The sequence below is a fragment of the Falco cherrug genome, chromosome Z, assembly GCF_023634085.1.
Source record: "Falco cherrug isolate bFalChe1 chromosome Z, bFalChe1.pri, whole genome shotgun sequence".
Taxonomy (NCBI): domain Eukaryota; kingdom Metazoa; phylum Chordata; class Aves; order Falconiformes; family Falconidae; genus Falco; species Falco cherrug.
The window spans coordinates 35256739-35272791 of NC_073720.1; the positions used below are offsets into that span (position 1 = coordinate 35256739).

Genomic DNA, 16053 nt, shown 5'->3' on the forward strand with positions numbered 1-16053 from the left:
AGCAAAGACCACATTTAGCATGAGAAAACACTCCAGTAGCACTTTGCAGTAAAGAGACAGCTGACTAATTTTACTAAGACATTTCTGGGATAAAAAAAATAAATCCTCCTTTTCAAGTTACCTGCTGGTCGTCCTCTTTTGGGGCTTACTTTTGGAGACACTGGCACAGGAACTGCTGCTGCCTCCTCAGCTTCAGCTTGTTTTACAGCCTAATTTAAAGAATGGATTTTTGTAAGTGAAAAAACACAGGGCACCAATATCTCAGTTCCTCTTTTGGGGCTTACTTTTGGAGATACTGGCACAGGAACTGCTGCTGCCTCCTCAGCTTCAGCTTGTTTTACAGCCTAATTTAAAGAATGGATTTTTGTAAGTGAAAAAACACAGGGCACCAATCTCTCAATTACTTTCTCAAACAACAGTTTTAAGCTCCTAGAAATGCATTATTATGCTATTGCTTGTACAGATGAAAAATGTTTCCAAATATAGTAACAGCTTGTATTTAAATACCACTAATTTCACTCTCTCCATACCATCACATAGTAAAGTTTCATGTAATTTCAGCCAGCCCATTCAACTTCAGAATAATAAACCATCTTGGTACAACAAAGGAAAAACATTATTTGTAAGTATTTTTAGGATTACCATAACAGCATGCCAAAACCAGTTTTAAGCAGGTTAAGTTCATATTTCCCTACACACCCCATCACCCATATAGAAATACTCTTTGAAATGCTATTACCTCCCCTAGCTGCATCAAAGTGATGACAGATGGCCAAAGAAGGAATATTAAATAATCCAAGGAACTCATAAGCTAACACACAGACACAGTGACCCTGTAGAGTCAGTGTTGTAGAACTAGGGTAAGAAATACGTTTTCAGACCTACCAATTGCTGAGACAAAGTACCTGAAAGTAACTTATCCTCATTACAACATAATAGTAAGAGTAACCTCTGCTGAAGCAGAAACTTTGAAAAGGCAGCCCCAACACTGGAGCATGCGTATTATATATACAACTATGTAAGGAGTTACAGGAAATCATGTACAATGACTAACATCTCCACTTGAGAAGCATATAAAGTTGCTGTAAATAAACCTCCTAAAACCAGGAAAAGATGTGCTAGCTTTGTGGATTTACTACCCAGCACCCATCTTGGCGCACACATGAAATAAACAAGTATCTCGACTCTGTTGATCACCTTTCACGCACCAGGTGAAGTACCTTCCTTTAGGGGCAACGACAGTATTAAGCCAGTAGATGGCGCTACTCGGAAAAACATCTGCCTCCAAAAAGCACTACAGCCAATTACTGGCAAGGAAAAAAGGTATGTTGCACTAACTGAACATAATGACCCCCCATCTACATAGTCATTTTATGGAGTTTGGTTGTAAAGACAGATAGAACTCATCACAAAAGAAAATCCTGATGAAACAACACATCTCCCTACAGAAACATCCCATATCCATACATGCATGAAAACAAGAACTGAGAAAAAAATCCCAAACGGAGAAAATGTTCACTGGATTTAGTATCCTGGATGCAGGTGCATCAGCTAGCAGCAACAGAGAAGTTATAAAGATAAATAGGTACTTGTTTGTATTATTTGTGGGCACCTATAATAAGACAATTTTAAAGACTAGAGACCAATCTAGAACACAGTAGAAGCACACCTTTCATACTGTGCTTTTCATCAGCCTACAGAAAGTCTTCTTAAATGAAGACAAAATACCTGCTAGAGTGCTTTTTTCACAATCCTAGGAAAAAGAACACCATGTTTTTAAAGGCAAGTAAGAAATATTTGAAGTCATGTAACTGCATATCCAACTCTTTTCTGACCCACAGGCATACACCAAATCCCTTGAAATGTTTTTTTCTGTTCAGCAATGGCCTGTAGTAATGCAAATTTCTTATTAAATCCCTTGCCCCATACAGCACATGCCAAATACAAGCCTGTCAGCTGAAGCTAGTGTGACAGTGGAAATCTTAAGCCTGCAGTGACTTCTGATGCCAAAAACACCCCACCTCAAACAAAAAGAAAAATGCACCACAACCATACAATTTCAGTGTTTTTTGAAAATGCAAAGAATGAGATCTTTTTGTGTGCCATCTGTGAGGCTTCTCTTGTTTACAAGCTGAAATCACTTTTATGCATAGTCACAGACATTCATTCAACTTGTTTCAGACTGGAGGCTTTCTTTGAATTTTATTTTAGATTTCTATGTAAGTCTACATATTTTTAAAAAATAAAGTATTATTTAAATTATGTGGTTTAAATATTCAAGTCACTTCTGCAATAGCATCCAGGCACTATCTCCCTTTTCCATTAAGCAAATGATACTCAGCATGTTGCTTACCTGTGACAACATACTAAAGTTAGTTACCCTGCACTCATCCCATCCCTGCTATCAGCACTAATGTTACAAATTAAATGGTTTCAGATTAAAATTAAACTCTACCCCACTTTAAACTAGTTTTCAGTTGGGCCAGTTCCCCAGTCTGGCTTGCTGTGTGACCACATGAACAGTAAGGCTGGAGCATGCTGAGCAAGCAGGTGAAACTGCTTCTTTCAGAGGAAGTCCATTTTTTCCCAGGTTAAAAAGACCACAAAATCACAACCTTACAAGAAGAGGGAGTATTTCAGGTGTTAGTTCAGTATGACAAACATGTTAAACTTTTTCAGAGCTTCAGAACAGACTACTTTGTCAGTGGTCTAGCAACAGTTTATCTCTTAGTTTTTTCTACTTGGCAATGGAGTGTTTGGGAAAAGATGGGAACTGGTTAAGTTCAAACAGAATTAAAACTTGTAAAGCATCCTCTAGGAAAACCTCCATTCCTCCAAATCTTTCAGCCATTTGAAATGGGGGAGGAGAGTATCAAACACAGCTTACACATAGTCTGTCATTAAAGAAAACAATATCCAATATCACATCCAAAAATTCCAGTGAGGTGAAGTAATTAAATAAATTATATATAAAATAAAATACTTATATGGATATTTACAATCCATATATATAATTTATGTTTTCTTTTATATTATATATAGGTAATAAAAATAATTAAAGGAACATACTGTTACCTTTCTTTTTCTTCCTCTTCTAGGAACTTTAGGAATAGAATCATCACTCGTTTTCACCACATCCTGTCAAGGTTACAAATGGTGCTAAGAGTCTTCACAAAAATATATTTTTAATGATTCTAAGTATTTTCCACAACTGAAGCCTCTGGCATACAATTTAGACAAGAACCCCATAATATGTATGAAGACACCTCCTGCTTTTAAATTATTAAAGTCATTATTACCTAGTAATCAGGATTTGCTTCTGGAAGGTAAGAAATAAGTACTAAATAAATAATACTTTTAAATAAAGGTATGTTTTAGTCTAAACTCTTTCTCTAGTCCTTTAAAAAAGTACATTTGCAATACAAAGTGATAAAACCCACACTGTTACACCTGTTTTAATTGATCTTATAGACAAGCCATACTAAAAGGTTCCTAAGATGAAAGCTTCAATTCCTGTTAGTTTCAAAGAGAGGCATAAACATAAGTGAATACGTAAGTTTTATATAATTAAACAGCATCTGAGACTCTTACAGTAGTATTAACTATAGCTTCTTCGTAACAGATACACATTGTATTAATATGTTCTTTGGTACTCAGAAAAAGCTTTCACATACTTCTTTACTGTTTTTTTCAGAAGTTAGATCATCTTCCTTAGAAGTACCCAGCTCCTTCTCTTCCACTCCAGGTACTGTAGTTAAGTAACTATCCTGTTTAGAGTGTAACTGTAAAAAGAGTCAATATAGAGTAAAAGAACACATTTAGAAGTATTTCATAGTGAAAAGAGAACACACTAATAACCATCAGGCTGGTTTTTACTCTGAATACTTTGTCTTGGACACAAGTTTTAGGTACACATCTAAAAGCCTAAGGCAGGGCCACTTTTTCCAGTACATGATTGTTGATGGTTGTCAGAACAGGTTAAAAACCAGCAACATACCATAGTGGATCTTAAAATTTCACTTTGTGTTCATGATAATGTAACTACACACTACACTTTTTCACTGTATCACTATTACCTGAACACTTTTAAGTGTTCATGTCAACATTCTACATTTTTTTTGAACACTGGCAATGCAACACAGTTTTGACTTTAAAAACAAAACATTCAGTCACTTACTTTCCGGACAGTAGGCTTTCTTCTTTTAGCTACTGCTTTTTCTTCACTTCTTCCAGCAGGCTCCTGACCACCTTCTTGAACAGCTTCCTTGATGGTAGCGTTAACAGATGGATGGGACTTCAATACAAAAACATCAAAAATGAGATCCAAATCTCCTCCTGAGCTACAATAATGACACTGAGAAGTGTTCTACCACCGGTACATTACTGAAGGAAGCATCATGCTAAGGAACCCCTTAGCAGAACTACAATAATATTACAACATATCTTATTTCATTACTTTCCATTTTTCTATTTAAATTGCATCATCATTATCAAATTTCCAAGCTCTAATGCTGTAACTTCTTTTCACACTAGAAATAGTGCAATTTAAGTTTTCTCTTATGTATAATTTTAAAAAATTGGGTTCGGTCAAATAAAACTTGTGATGCTATGGTCAAGAAATGCTTTTTTACATGAGACAATCTTAAATGAGCCAACTACCTGTTCCTGAAAACATGAGCAGAAAAGAGATCATGATAAAAGCTAGAGACATCAAGTCTGAAACATGGAAATACAGAAAGTAAAGCTAAAATTACTCTTTTATTCCATTACATTATGTATCACGTTCTCAATCTTCACCATTACCTCCTTCAAACAAAGCTGGCAGAATGCCCCTGACTCTTAATTTTTTCCCCGCACTGAGGAAGTGGGTTTGGATTTAAGCCCAAGCCACAAGCTCCCTTCTGCCCTCCACCTCCCTTACTAGCATTTACAAGCAACATCTGCAAAGTATAAATAATGCTTTCAGAACATTCCAGCCAGTTCTGGCAGTTAAACAGAAAAAGCAGCTCTCGGAAGAACTTATCAAGGCAAAATATGCCCAGTAAAAGAACAGGGGGGGAAACATGCAAGTGAATTCCTCTATATGAATAGCTGACAAGTCTGTCCCTTTAATATCATTACTGTATCCAGAGTAAAAGCCCGACTTTGCCAACTTTTCCATCTGATTACCCAATCCCCTCTGACCTTACCTGCTGTGTAGCCAAACACGAAATTATCTACTCCCCTTGAATTTTTAAGGCTCTGACAACTGAACTGTCTTCCCTGCTACTGTCCAGTAACTGTGCTTCACTTAACTCTTAAGAATATTTTCTAAACCCAATGAATTGCATGTGGATCAAATATAGAGATGGAAGAAATATCTTCAACTACATTCATTCATCTCAGACCTCGCTAAAAAAAAAAATCTTTTCCACTCACCAATGTGTACTGAATGCTGCAACATATTAATAGGCTGTTATATACTAATATATAGTTAGAAAAGCATACTGGCAAGACACTGTTTATGTTACCTACCTTTCCTCTCAGTCTTCATAAACAACTACTTCATTTTTGAGATCACTTGCTGCCTACACTGCCATTTTCCCTGGTGTAGTGTGTGGGAGAAGATCAGGCAGGTGTCAGCACCTACTGCCAGCCACCTGTGTGGAACCCAGCCTAGGATTGCCCTGAGCTGGTCAAAACCGGTTCCAGCTGGCTCAGCAACAGGCAAACGGAGCCACACACACCACACACCCCCAAACCTGCCCGCCAGGAATGCACAGTGCCTTCACACCACCACTGTGGGAAGGGAATCACTGAGGAGAGAAGCACCTGCCTGAGAAGGGCTGAAGGTGCTGCAGAAGGGGCTGCTGACACAGACACGATGCCTGTGCAGGGCATGAGGGACACTGAGCCAACTGAGATGCCAAGGCAGGAGGCACCCAAGGGGTCACCCAAGCCAGGCTCCATTCCAGAGGAATTGCCTGAGCAGGGACAGAAGGGTTGGCAGCCCACAGAGAAGCCCACACCTGAGCAACTGAGTAAGAAAGGAGGAACAGCAGAAGCAAAGTAACCCCTACACAGTAGCATCAGTCTCCTGCACTGCCATCTCCTCACCCAAGGGACCAACTGCCATGTGCAACAAAGGGACTGGTGACTAGTGAGCAGAGTTGGCTGGAGGGAAGCTGCTGTGTTTTCTCCTACACATTTGTTTTTTCATGTTACCAGAATCAGTAACAAAAGCTTATGTGAAATGGGTAAACTGTGCCAAAGCCCCCAGCACGAGTGGTTCTGTTGCCTTACCATACCCCTCTGGCAAAGATGGGAAGGAAGGCCTCAGAAGCCAATTTCAACCACTCTGCTACCCTTAAAACAGGTATCAGCTTCCCCATAAACTCCCAGTAAAACTGACTAAATACCTGCATCAAGCAGTCTTAAAACTTCCTTCCCCAATCAAAATATACAGAAGCCCAACCCCTCAGAAAACCCTTAGCTGTTAATCAAGATAGCCACAGAGACTGTTATCAAGCAGATAAGCATCCTTCCCTTTTTACTAGAAGTGAGAAACTGTACGTAATTGTTTCTCCACTTTGAGAATAGGATGCTAAAGCAACATCTTCATGAACAGGAAAACTGCCACATAGTCAAAACATCAAGGAAACCAACAAGAACTTTAAAGTACCTCAAGTGTCATCATTGTGAACTGTATGTTATCCTGCAAAGTACTGAATAAATAAAGCTAATTTCAGCACATAAGCTGAAAAAAGTAAAATCAAAACAAAAACCAAACATCACACTACAATTTTCTTATTCTTGGAAAAGTGGGATGTTCCTCCATCTCATCTATAATCTTTGGTGGAACACTGACATAATATTGACATTCTAAGAATTAAACCCAAAAAGTAGTGCTTTGTGAAAAACCATGGAAGATCCCTGACTGATTAACCTGACAAAGATAGTAAAGCTATCTCTGAAACATACCCTTATCGGCAGTTCTATTTCACATGAAGTAACACTTACTCTGTTTTAGATCCCAATTTTACAGACTGTCAAAGCCAGTCAGCTGCATATGTGTTCCTTCAGCACCAACAAGAACTGCCCACAAGTAACAAGAGCTGGCTAAATGCTGACTAAGGCCTTGATTTAGCTTTATGTCCCTGCAAAGACAACATGGGTAGGCACACGCAGTCCAGAAGGTTCCTGCAGCGCATTGACAATAATATTTTGATGCAGGTGGTGATGCCAATGAGGTGAGGCATGCTGCTGGACCTTGTACTCATAAACAAAGGAAGACTTTGGAGGTGTGAAAATCAGGGGCAGCCTTGGCTGCAGTGATCATGAGATGGCAGAGTTCAGCATCCCAAGTGGAGGAAGTATGACAACAAGGAGGACTGCAACCTTGGACTTCAGGAAACTTCAGCCTCTTCAAGGACCTACTTGGAAGAATCCCACGGGTTAGGGCCTTAGAAGGTAGGGGAGTCCAAGAAAGCTGGCTAGTAGTCAAGCATCACTTTCTCCAAGCTCAAGATCAATGCATCCATATGAATAAGAAATCAAGCAAAGGAGGTAGGAGGCTTGCATAGATGAGCAAGGAATTTCTGGCAACCTCAAACAAAAGAATAAGGTTTACAGGATGTGGAAGAGGGGACAGGCCACTTGGGAGGAATATAGGGATGTGTTCAGAACCACAGGGAGGCAACATGGAAGGCTAAGGTTCATTTGGAATTAAATCTGGTAAGGGAGATCAAAAACAAGGCTCCAAGTACATCAGCAGGAAAAGGATGACTAGGGAAAACATGGGCCCACTGCTGAATGAGGTGGGTGCCCTGGTGATGAAGGACACTGAGAAGGCAAGAAGTTACTGAATGCCGCCTTTGCTTCAAGACTAACCCTCCAGTTGCTCTGGAGGTAAGAGAGGAAGTCTGGAGAAAGGAAGATTTTCCTTTGGTTGAGGAAGATCACATTAGAGCTCACTTAAGCAAACCTGACACCCACAAATCCACAGGCCCCAAAGGGATGCACTCCCGAGTGCTGCGAGTGCTGGCAGATGTGATTAAGGGCTGTGATCAGCAGCACAGTCTGGCCGGAGGCCTGTAGCCATGGTGCTCCCCAGGGGTCAGCACTGGGTCCAGTCCTGTTCAATTCATCCACCAGTGACCTGGATGAAGGGACAGACTGTCCCCTCAGCATGGTTGCTGATGACACAAAACTGGGAGGAGTGGCTGGTACACCAGTAGGCTGTGCTGCTGTTCAGCAAGACCTGGACAGGCTGGAGAGCTGGATGGAGAGGAACTTTATGTAACAAAGGCAAGTGTAGGGTCCTGCACCCGGGGAGGAATAATCCCACACACCAGCACGGGCTGGGGCTGACCTGCTGGGAGGCAGCTCTGCGGGAAAGGGCCTGGGAGTCCTGGAGGACAGCAAGCTGCCCCTGAGCCAGCAGTGGGGCCTGGTGGCCAAGGCGGCCAATGGGATCCTGTGGCGCATCAGGAGAAGCATGGCCAGCAGGTCAAGGAATGTTATCCTGCCCCTCTACTCTGCCCTGGTGAGGCCACACCTGAAGTGCTGGGCCCAGTTCTGGGCTCCCCAGTTCAAGAGAGGCACAGACCCGCTAGAAATAGGCCAGTGGAGGCCTACCAAGATAAGGGTACTAGAGCATCTCCCTTATGAGGCAAGGCTGAGAGAGATGGGCCTGTTTAGCCTGGAGAAAAGACGACTGAGGGGAGATCTTATGAATGCATACCATTATCTAAGTGTGGGTGTTAGAGGATAAGGCCAGGCTCTTTTCAGCCGTGACAGCTGACAAGACAAGGGGCAATGGGCAGAAACTGAAACACAAGTTCCATCTGAATATGAGGAAGAACTCGAGGGTGACACAGCACTGGAACAGGCTGCCCAGAAAGGCTGTGTAGTCTTCTCTGGAGACATTCCAAACCCACCTGGACATGACTGCGCAACCTGCTCTAGGAGAACCTGCTTTACCAGGGCGTTGGACTAGATCATCTCCAGGGGTCCCTTCCAACCCCAACCATTCTGTAATTTACTCCAACTTTTTAACAATGCACAGCACAGGCTAGAAAGAGAAGTCTATCAAAAGAAAGGCTTTCTAAAGTTAGAGTTAAAATTCAGAAGGAAATTTGTGCAAGTTTACTGTATTACTTCATTCTGTAATTCAACCTGGTTCAACCCTTCTGCTCAAGCAGTGACACCCAGAGCTGGCCAACCAGAACCATTTCCAGATGGCTTTTGACTATCTCCACAGATGGAGACTCTACAGCCTCCCTGAGCAACCTGTGCCCATGCTTGTGGGTATGTCTCTAGCATCATATGCCACACATGCTCACCCACCTTCATAGCAATAAAACCCACCTGCTCATTTTCAGAGGGAACCTCCAGTATTTCAGCTTGTGCCCACTGCCTCTGGTCCTGTCACTAAGCACCACTGAAAAAAGCCTGGCTCCATCTCTCTTCCCCCTCCCTTCATGTATTGTATACACTGATGGATCTCTCCTGAGCCCCCCCAGGGTTGAATAGTTTAAGCTCTCTCAGGCTTTCCTCAGAGCAGAGATGTTATGCTCCATCATCTTTGTGGCCCTTCATGGGACTCTCTCCAGTATGTCCGTGTCTCCTGTACTGAGAAGCCCACAACTGGACACAATATTCCAGTTTGAACATTCCTACTAAGAGCAGTTTCTTTTTCTAGTAATTTCAAGCCTCACTTATAGGAGCCGATTTTCAATACAACTTGCAGAAAAAGATTTTTTTTAAAACAAAGCAACAGGGGGGAAAAAATAGCAAAGAACAAGCCAATGGCTACAAGACAGAACCTGACCAGTTCACAGAAAGCATCTGTGTAGGATCTGCCACTGAAGTTGAATGAAGTATCTGAACAGAACTCAAAAGGTGGAAAGGACTACCCTGCAGAAAAGCTGCCAGACTAGGAAAGCAGTCTGAAAGTATCTCTTGACAGTATGTTGTGTCTTTCCAATTGGAAATGTATTCGGAATGTCTGACATGCTACACAAGCAATGCAGAGCACTGCTTAATGAAGTTACTGATTCCTGCTGCGAAACAAAGTATTAGACAAGCTTGTTTATACCCCGATTTTCACCTTGTTAGAATGACTGGTAACATACACCTCACTTAAGGTTCACAACTGCCTCAGCCACCCACAGAGCATCTCTCCTAAACAGTCACAAAGAAAAAAGCAAGAAGGTATACAGACTCATTCTGCAATATCAGAAAGAATCTGTCCCTTATTAATGAAGTCCTTCCCACTGTGCTGAGGGGATCCGCATCTTTCCATATTCTGAAGCAGAAAAAATGCACATCTGGAATACATTATCTTACCTCTCAACTCTACTTCAGAAACTCTGAAACTCTTTATCCATGTTCTCCTTCAAACTAGAAACATAGTAACTTCAGATACCTTATGAAAGCAGGGATTCACTGGTGCTAAAATGGCAATCTGGCACATCCTGCAAGAGCAGGAAGTAATACCAAAAGAAACCAATTCTTTTTACTATTACTGCAGCTTTCCCTACAAGGCAATGTGATCAGGGTCCAGTGCACACTGCAAAACCAAGAGGCTACAAAGTGTTCACAGCAGGTAGGCAAAGAAAATGAGCAAGACAATTTCTTGATTAAGTTTGGGTCTTTCTATGGGCAGCACTGCATAGCTCCAGTTTAAGCCTGGAAGATTTACCAAGAAAGCATGAAATGAGGAGCAAATCAAGGAAGTCAAGTCACAGTTTGGGGGCAAAATTCAAGCATCACAGTGTTTCCAACCACTAGAAGGATAATACTATACACTAAGGATTACTTTATTACAAGGATACTTGTGGAGAAAAGCACTTGGGTTTAGAGGACAGAAAGAAGTAGTTGACTGAGATTCAAAAAAACTACCACTTTTCAAGCACAGCTGTATAGTTCCAAAGTTAAGTATCTGAGAAATAGACATAGTTATAAGCATATATATAGCTGTAAGTAAAACTTGATGTATACTGTAAAGTGTTAAAACTTTTAGCCTTGTGTTCCCAAACTGTCCACATGATTCATCACAAGCTTGCTACAATAAACAGGTATCTCCATTTAAACACCTTCCACCTCTTATGACAAATATTAGATTTAAAGTATTTTTTAAAAAACACAACTGGTCTAACCCACAGCTGAACAACAGCACTAATTCATTACCCTACAGCTGGGAAACACTCCTTGCCTTTTTCCCTCCCCCACTCCCCACAACAGCACAGCAACAAAGATTTGCAGCCTCTACATACAGACTCATTTGCAGACTCTTACCTGCTGATGAGAAAACTTCACTCTGGGGTTGTTGTCGATTTCCCACAAACCTTCATTAAAACCCTTTCTTTTATTTGGTTTGCCATATTTATCTTTATTTTCAAGGTAAGGGAATATGTCCTTTGGTCCCAAAAATGCCCTTAAGGAGAGAACAAACAAGAAAAAATTTCATAGTTTAAATGGTTAGTTTTTTCAAAGCAGTAAGCACCAAATTTTATTAAGATACAAAATTCATTACTACTGCAACAACTAGTTCTGCTACATAAGCATCTTTGGTTTTCTCAACTTCTGCCTTCAACAGCTCAAGTCTTCCATTACTAGCACCACACATACGGGACCCCTGTTTCCCAGGGCGTTGAGTGTCTGAGCAAGAAACAGCCAAAGCTGCATCTCAGACTGAAGCTGATAAGACACCTAACTACTGTAAAACGGGAACAATTAAAAACTGAGTAGTTTACAAACAAACAGAAAAAGCAGCTGCTTTCTTAGGAAAAAAAAAAGAGGCTTAAATGTTAATAAAAAAATCTTTGAATCTGGACAATGTAAGGCAAGAGAACAATTTAAAGGATAAAAAAGAGCTCCAAGCTAACAAAGAAAATCTTCTAAGTAATTGAATTAAAAATAATCCAGTTAAAACAAAATTTCAGAATAAGAAAAAGCAACACTTTCAATATACTGAAAGATAGTAACAGTTAAAGAAATGCATGGGCATACAAGCCAAACATATAGAAGTCTTCTTCACAGAAGAATCACAGAAATCACTTCTTAAAACAAAGAACAAGTAACAAGTTATAACAGAGTAGAGAATGCTTACTCTTTAATTCAACAGGGCAATGTATCTTGTCTTAGCATGGCTTACTAAAAGACAGATGTGAAGTACTAGATTAAGGCAATTTCAATAAATACTTAGTAAGATAAAGAAAAAGAAGAAAAAACCCAAAGCCTTTCCTCCCTTTCAGAGGGACCCGGACAGGCTTGAGAGGTGGGCCCATGCAAACCTCATGAAATTCAACAAGACCAAGCACAAAGTCCGGCACCTGGGTCAGGGCAACCCCCAGTATCGATATAGGTTGGGTGCAGAATGCATTGAGAGCAGCCCTGACAAGAAGGACTAAAGAAGGACTTAGGGGAGCTTGTGGAACAGAAGTTCATCATGGCCCAAAAATGTGTGCCTGCAGCCCAGAAAGCCAACCATGTCCTGGACTGCATCAAAAGAAGCATGGCGAGCTGGTGGAGGGAGGGGATTCTCACCCTCTACTCTGCTCTCATGAGACCCCCACCTGCAATACTACTTTCAGCTCTGAAGCCCCCAACAAAAAGATATGGACCTGTTAGAGCAAGTCCAAAGGAAGACCACGAGGATGATCAGAGGGCTGGAGCACCTCTCCTATAAAGACAGGCTGAGAGACTTGGGGTGGTTCAGCCTAGAGAAGGATCCAAGGAGACCTTATAGCAGCCACGCTGTACCTACACAGGGCTTGTAAGAAAGACAGGGAGACTTTAGTACTGCCTGTAGCAATAGGACAAGGGGTAGTGGTTTTAGTCTAAACCTATCCTCTTTTATTTTAGATATTATGAAGAAATTCTTTACTGTGAGTTTGGTGAAACACTGGAACAGGTTGGTCAGAGCCTCATACCCAGAAGTGTTCAAGGCCAGGCTGGATGGGGCTTTGGGCAAACCTGTCTAGTAGGTGTCCTGGCCCATGGCAGGAGAGTTAGAACTCTCAAGGTCCCTTCCAACCCAAATCATTTTATAACTCTAAATGCAATAAACAGGAGTACTTGCACACAGAACTTCTATCTCTGACCTGTTTAAATATCATTTGCCATTTCCTTAAGAAAAAGCACAGAACTAAACCCACACCATTATAGGTTTTGATTCTTTTTAACAAAAGATTCAGACAAGAAACGTAGCACTGACTTTGAAGTCTTAGAAATCTACATTAGGACAACTAGTCATGCTATAAAGTAGCATAATTTGCAAAAAGACAGAACTGCATAAAATTCAGCATATTTACAATCAAATTTAGCAGTGGAAGAAATACAGTCCCTCAAAGTAAACACTATACAAATTCAAAATGCTAGCATGGCTGAAAGTACCCAAAGTTAAGTATTTTGAAAACTGCAGGTATAAAGCTGATTGCACTGCCTCATTTTTCTCTCCAGATCTTATAAAAAACCAATACCCACCAACCCCAAACCTCTCCAGAAAAAACACCCCAAAACATAATACATGATTATTTGTCTGTTTCTCAAATTTTGCCTATTTCATTGTCCTCAGCCTTACTGCATTTTGACAATCTAGTGTTAAGAATTTTGAGGATATATGAAACTATAATGAAAGTCCATTATTTAAGAAACAAAAACCTACCAGTCATACCACTGTGGGTACAATTATTTTTCTTCTGACAAGGAAAGTCTACATGGTATGGTTATGGTCTTACCAATGCCTTAAATAGCTTAAGCAAATGTTAGAGAAGCATGTCTTGTCAAAGGATTAATTTAGGAAGAGCTGGTCTGCTACTGAATGCTATAGTTTAAAATACACTGCACTCAGACAAGCAGTTAAGTTCTTGTCATGGCATTCTACAATGAAAATAATACAACCCTTAAATATAACAGACTTACGTCTCATGGGTGCCAAAAAAGAAAATAAGCATTTTATTCGCAGGTGGCTTTACTGCACCTTCAGGAACTTCATCCACCTAAGGAAAAGACAGACTATTACTCAAGTCACGTAACATTTAAGAACAGTCTAGGGGAAAATAAGTAAAAGGGGAAAAAAGCTACAGAGAAGTAAAGGAGGTCTCAAGATCTCTTTTTAACTGTAAATCAAAAAAATACAACAAAAATCAAAGACTTACCAACAATAAGAAATTACACCACTTTATGTTACGGCAACACTTTTCACATGACCACTTTCTTTACAAGTGAGAGACATGATATACAGGTAAAAAGCACAATTCAACTCCACCCAACTACTGTCCCTCTTAGAGCATAAGTAACAGCTAGACTTCCTACCCTTGGGGAGAGCTGGTAACTTGCCCAAGCCCAAAATATCAACTACAACAAAGAGGAAAGGTCAATAAGCGTTTACAAAAAAAATTCTTAAGCCAGCACCTTTTCTATGTATCTCATAATTTTATCTATGTTCCCACAACTGGCAAATGACCTACAGCCATCACAGAACTTGCCAAGGCTCTTCCCAGGGAGAGGGCAAAAAAGGGCCTGGACAACTCATTGCATACACTTCGGTTATGCTAGAAGCAGCACTGTAGGAACAGCTGACTAAGAGTTACCCTGCCATAACTTTATGTTTTTCTTTTTTTCAAAAAAGCACAATTATTCGGAACAGTATTTCCATACAGTTAGGTGCCTGCAGAGCTCCAGCATCATGCTACCATACAGCGCCCCTCACTTCTAAAAGTTATTATGCAAATTAGGCCAACTAACGACTCCTAGAGAGGTCTGTCTGTTACAGGAGAAGGGACACAAGATAAGCATAAGACAACAGCAAGCCAGAGCACAGCACAGGATATGCAGTGCGATTCAGAAGTCGCTGCCAACCACGGGAGTGCAACCGTGCCCTCCCTGGCAGGAGGCGAGGCTGAAGGTGCGACATGGTTGAGCCGCATTACTCTCCACAGGTGTCTGAAGGCGCTTCTTGCGGCACAAAGCGCCAGCGGCGGGGGAGGCGGCGCAGGGGCCAGGTACCGCGCGGGAGGGCGTTGCGGCCTGCGGGGGAGGGAGGGGGCGCCTTACCCTGGCGGGCCAATGGGGGTAACCTTTCATCTTGGCAAAGATCAAGTCTCCAGGTTTGTACTCGCGGCTCATGTTTGCTCCCGGACGCGACGCTCTGCAGCGTTCACCGGGACGCTGCTTGCCGTCCGACTACCCCTGTCGGAATAAACACACTGGGGCTGGGGAGCGGAGTCAAGGGCAAGACATGAGAAACATTAACAGCGCGCTCCCGACCGGCTGCCGAGGGACCCCGCGCCGCGCCTGCTCCCACCGCCGCCGGGAGCCCTCGGGGAGCCCCACGGTCGCGCCCGCAGCCCCGCGCGCGGCATGTCCGCGGCTCCGACGCTGCACACAAACCCACGCGGGCCGCGCTGGGCCGCACGCAGGCGGGAGCGCCGCCCGCCCCCCGCTCGCCCGCCCCCGCGCACACACGGCTCGGCGCTGCTCGCCCGCCGCGGCCGAAGCTCCCCTTCCCCAACCAGCAGGGCTCCCGCCACACGGACGCGAAGCCCGCCTGCTCCCTCCCTCCCCCCCCGCCCCCATAAGGCGTGATGGCGCGGAAGGTAAACTCCGCCCGTCTGCCTACCTACCCGCCTGCCCATCTACCCGCTTGCCCGTCCTCCCACCGCCTCCACCGCGGCGGCCTGCCGCCTCGCCACCCACCGCGCTGGCGCCCGACCCGCAGCCCACCTCAGCCGCCTGCAGGAGCACCCGCCGCGGGAGACACGGCTGCGCTCCCTCCTCCCGCCAGGCGGGGCGGGACCAACCTGCACGCCGCAACCGGCCGCGGGGGTGTCCCAGGCGAATCAGCGCAGGCCCTGTAGAAAACAGACGACTTGGCCCCCCCACGCAAGCCTGAGGAGGACGCGAGCCACAACAATAAGCAACCACTTACCTAGGTGCCCCGAGATGGCAATGGAGGAAGGAAACGATCGAGTCTATTTAAGGTTTCTCCCCGCATCGTAGAAGTGGCTCCTCCCTCTTTCCGCGGGGGCGGGGCAGCCGCGGCGCTGCGGGGTTGGCGGAGCGGCG

The 16053-nt window shown here is 43.0% G+C and overlaps 1 protein-coding gene across 4 annotated transcripts in view; it reads right to left on the minus strand.

Annotated features, from left to right (window-relative positions):
* Window positions 1–16053, minus strand: part of PSIP1 (PC4 and SRSF1 interacting protein 1) — a 40467-nt gene extending 24414 nt beyond the window's left edge. Inside the window, exons 1-9 of one of the 4 annotated variants that reach the window (XM_014281382.3) lie at window positions 15917–16053; window positions 15043–15177; window positions 13909–13985; window positions 11281–11419; window positions 4178–4294; window positions 3675–3782; window positions 3076–3138; window positions 285–344; window positions 122–209 (exon numbers count right to left, since the gene is read on the minus strand). In XM_014281382.3, the coding sequence (XP_014136857.1) occupies window positions 122–209; window positions 285–344; window positions 3076–3138; window positions 3675–3782; window positions 4178–4294; window positions 11281–11419; window positions 13909–13985; window positions 15043–15114 (724 nt within the window). In that variant the 5' untranslated portion in view covers window positions 15115–15177; window positions 15917–16053. Of the gene's footprint in view, window positions 1–121; window positions 210–284; window positions 345–3075; window positions 3139–3674; window positions 3783–4177; window positions 4295–11280; window positions 11420–13908; window positions 13986–15042; window positions 15201–15711; window positions 15838–15916 lie in introns of those variants that run through there. The other 3 variants (XM_014281383.3, XM_055699246.1, XM_055699247.1) reach the window with 3 other exon arrangements.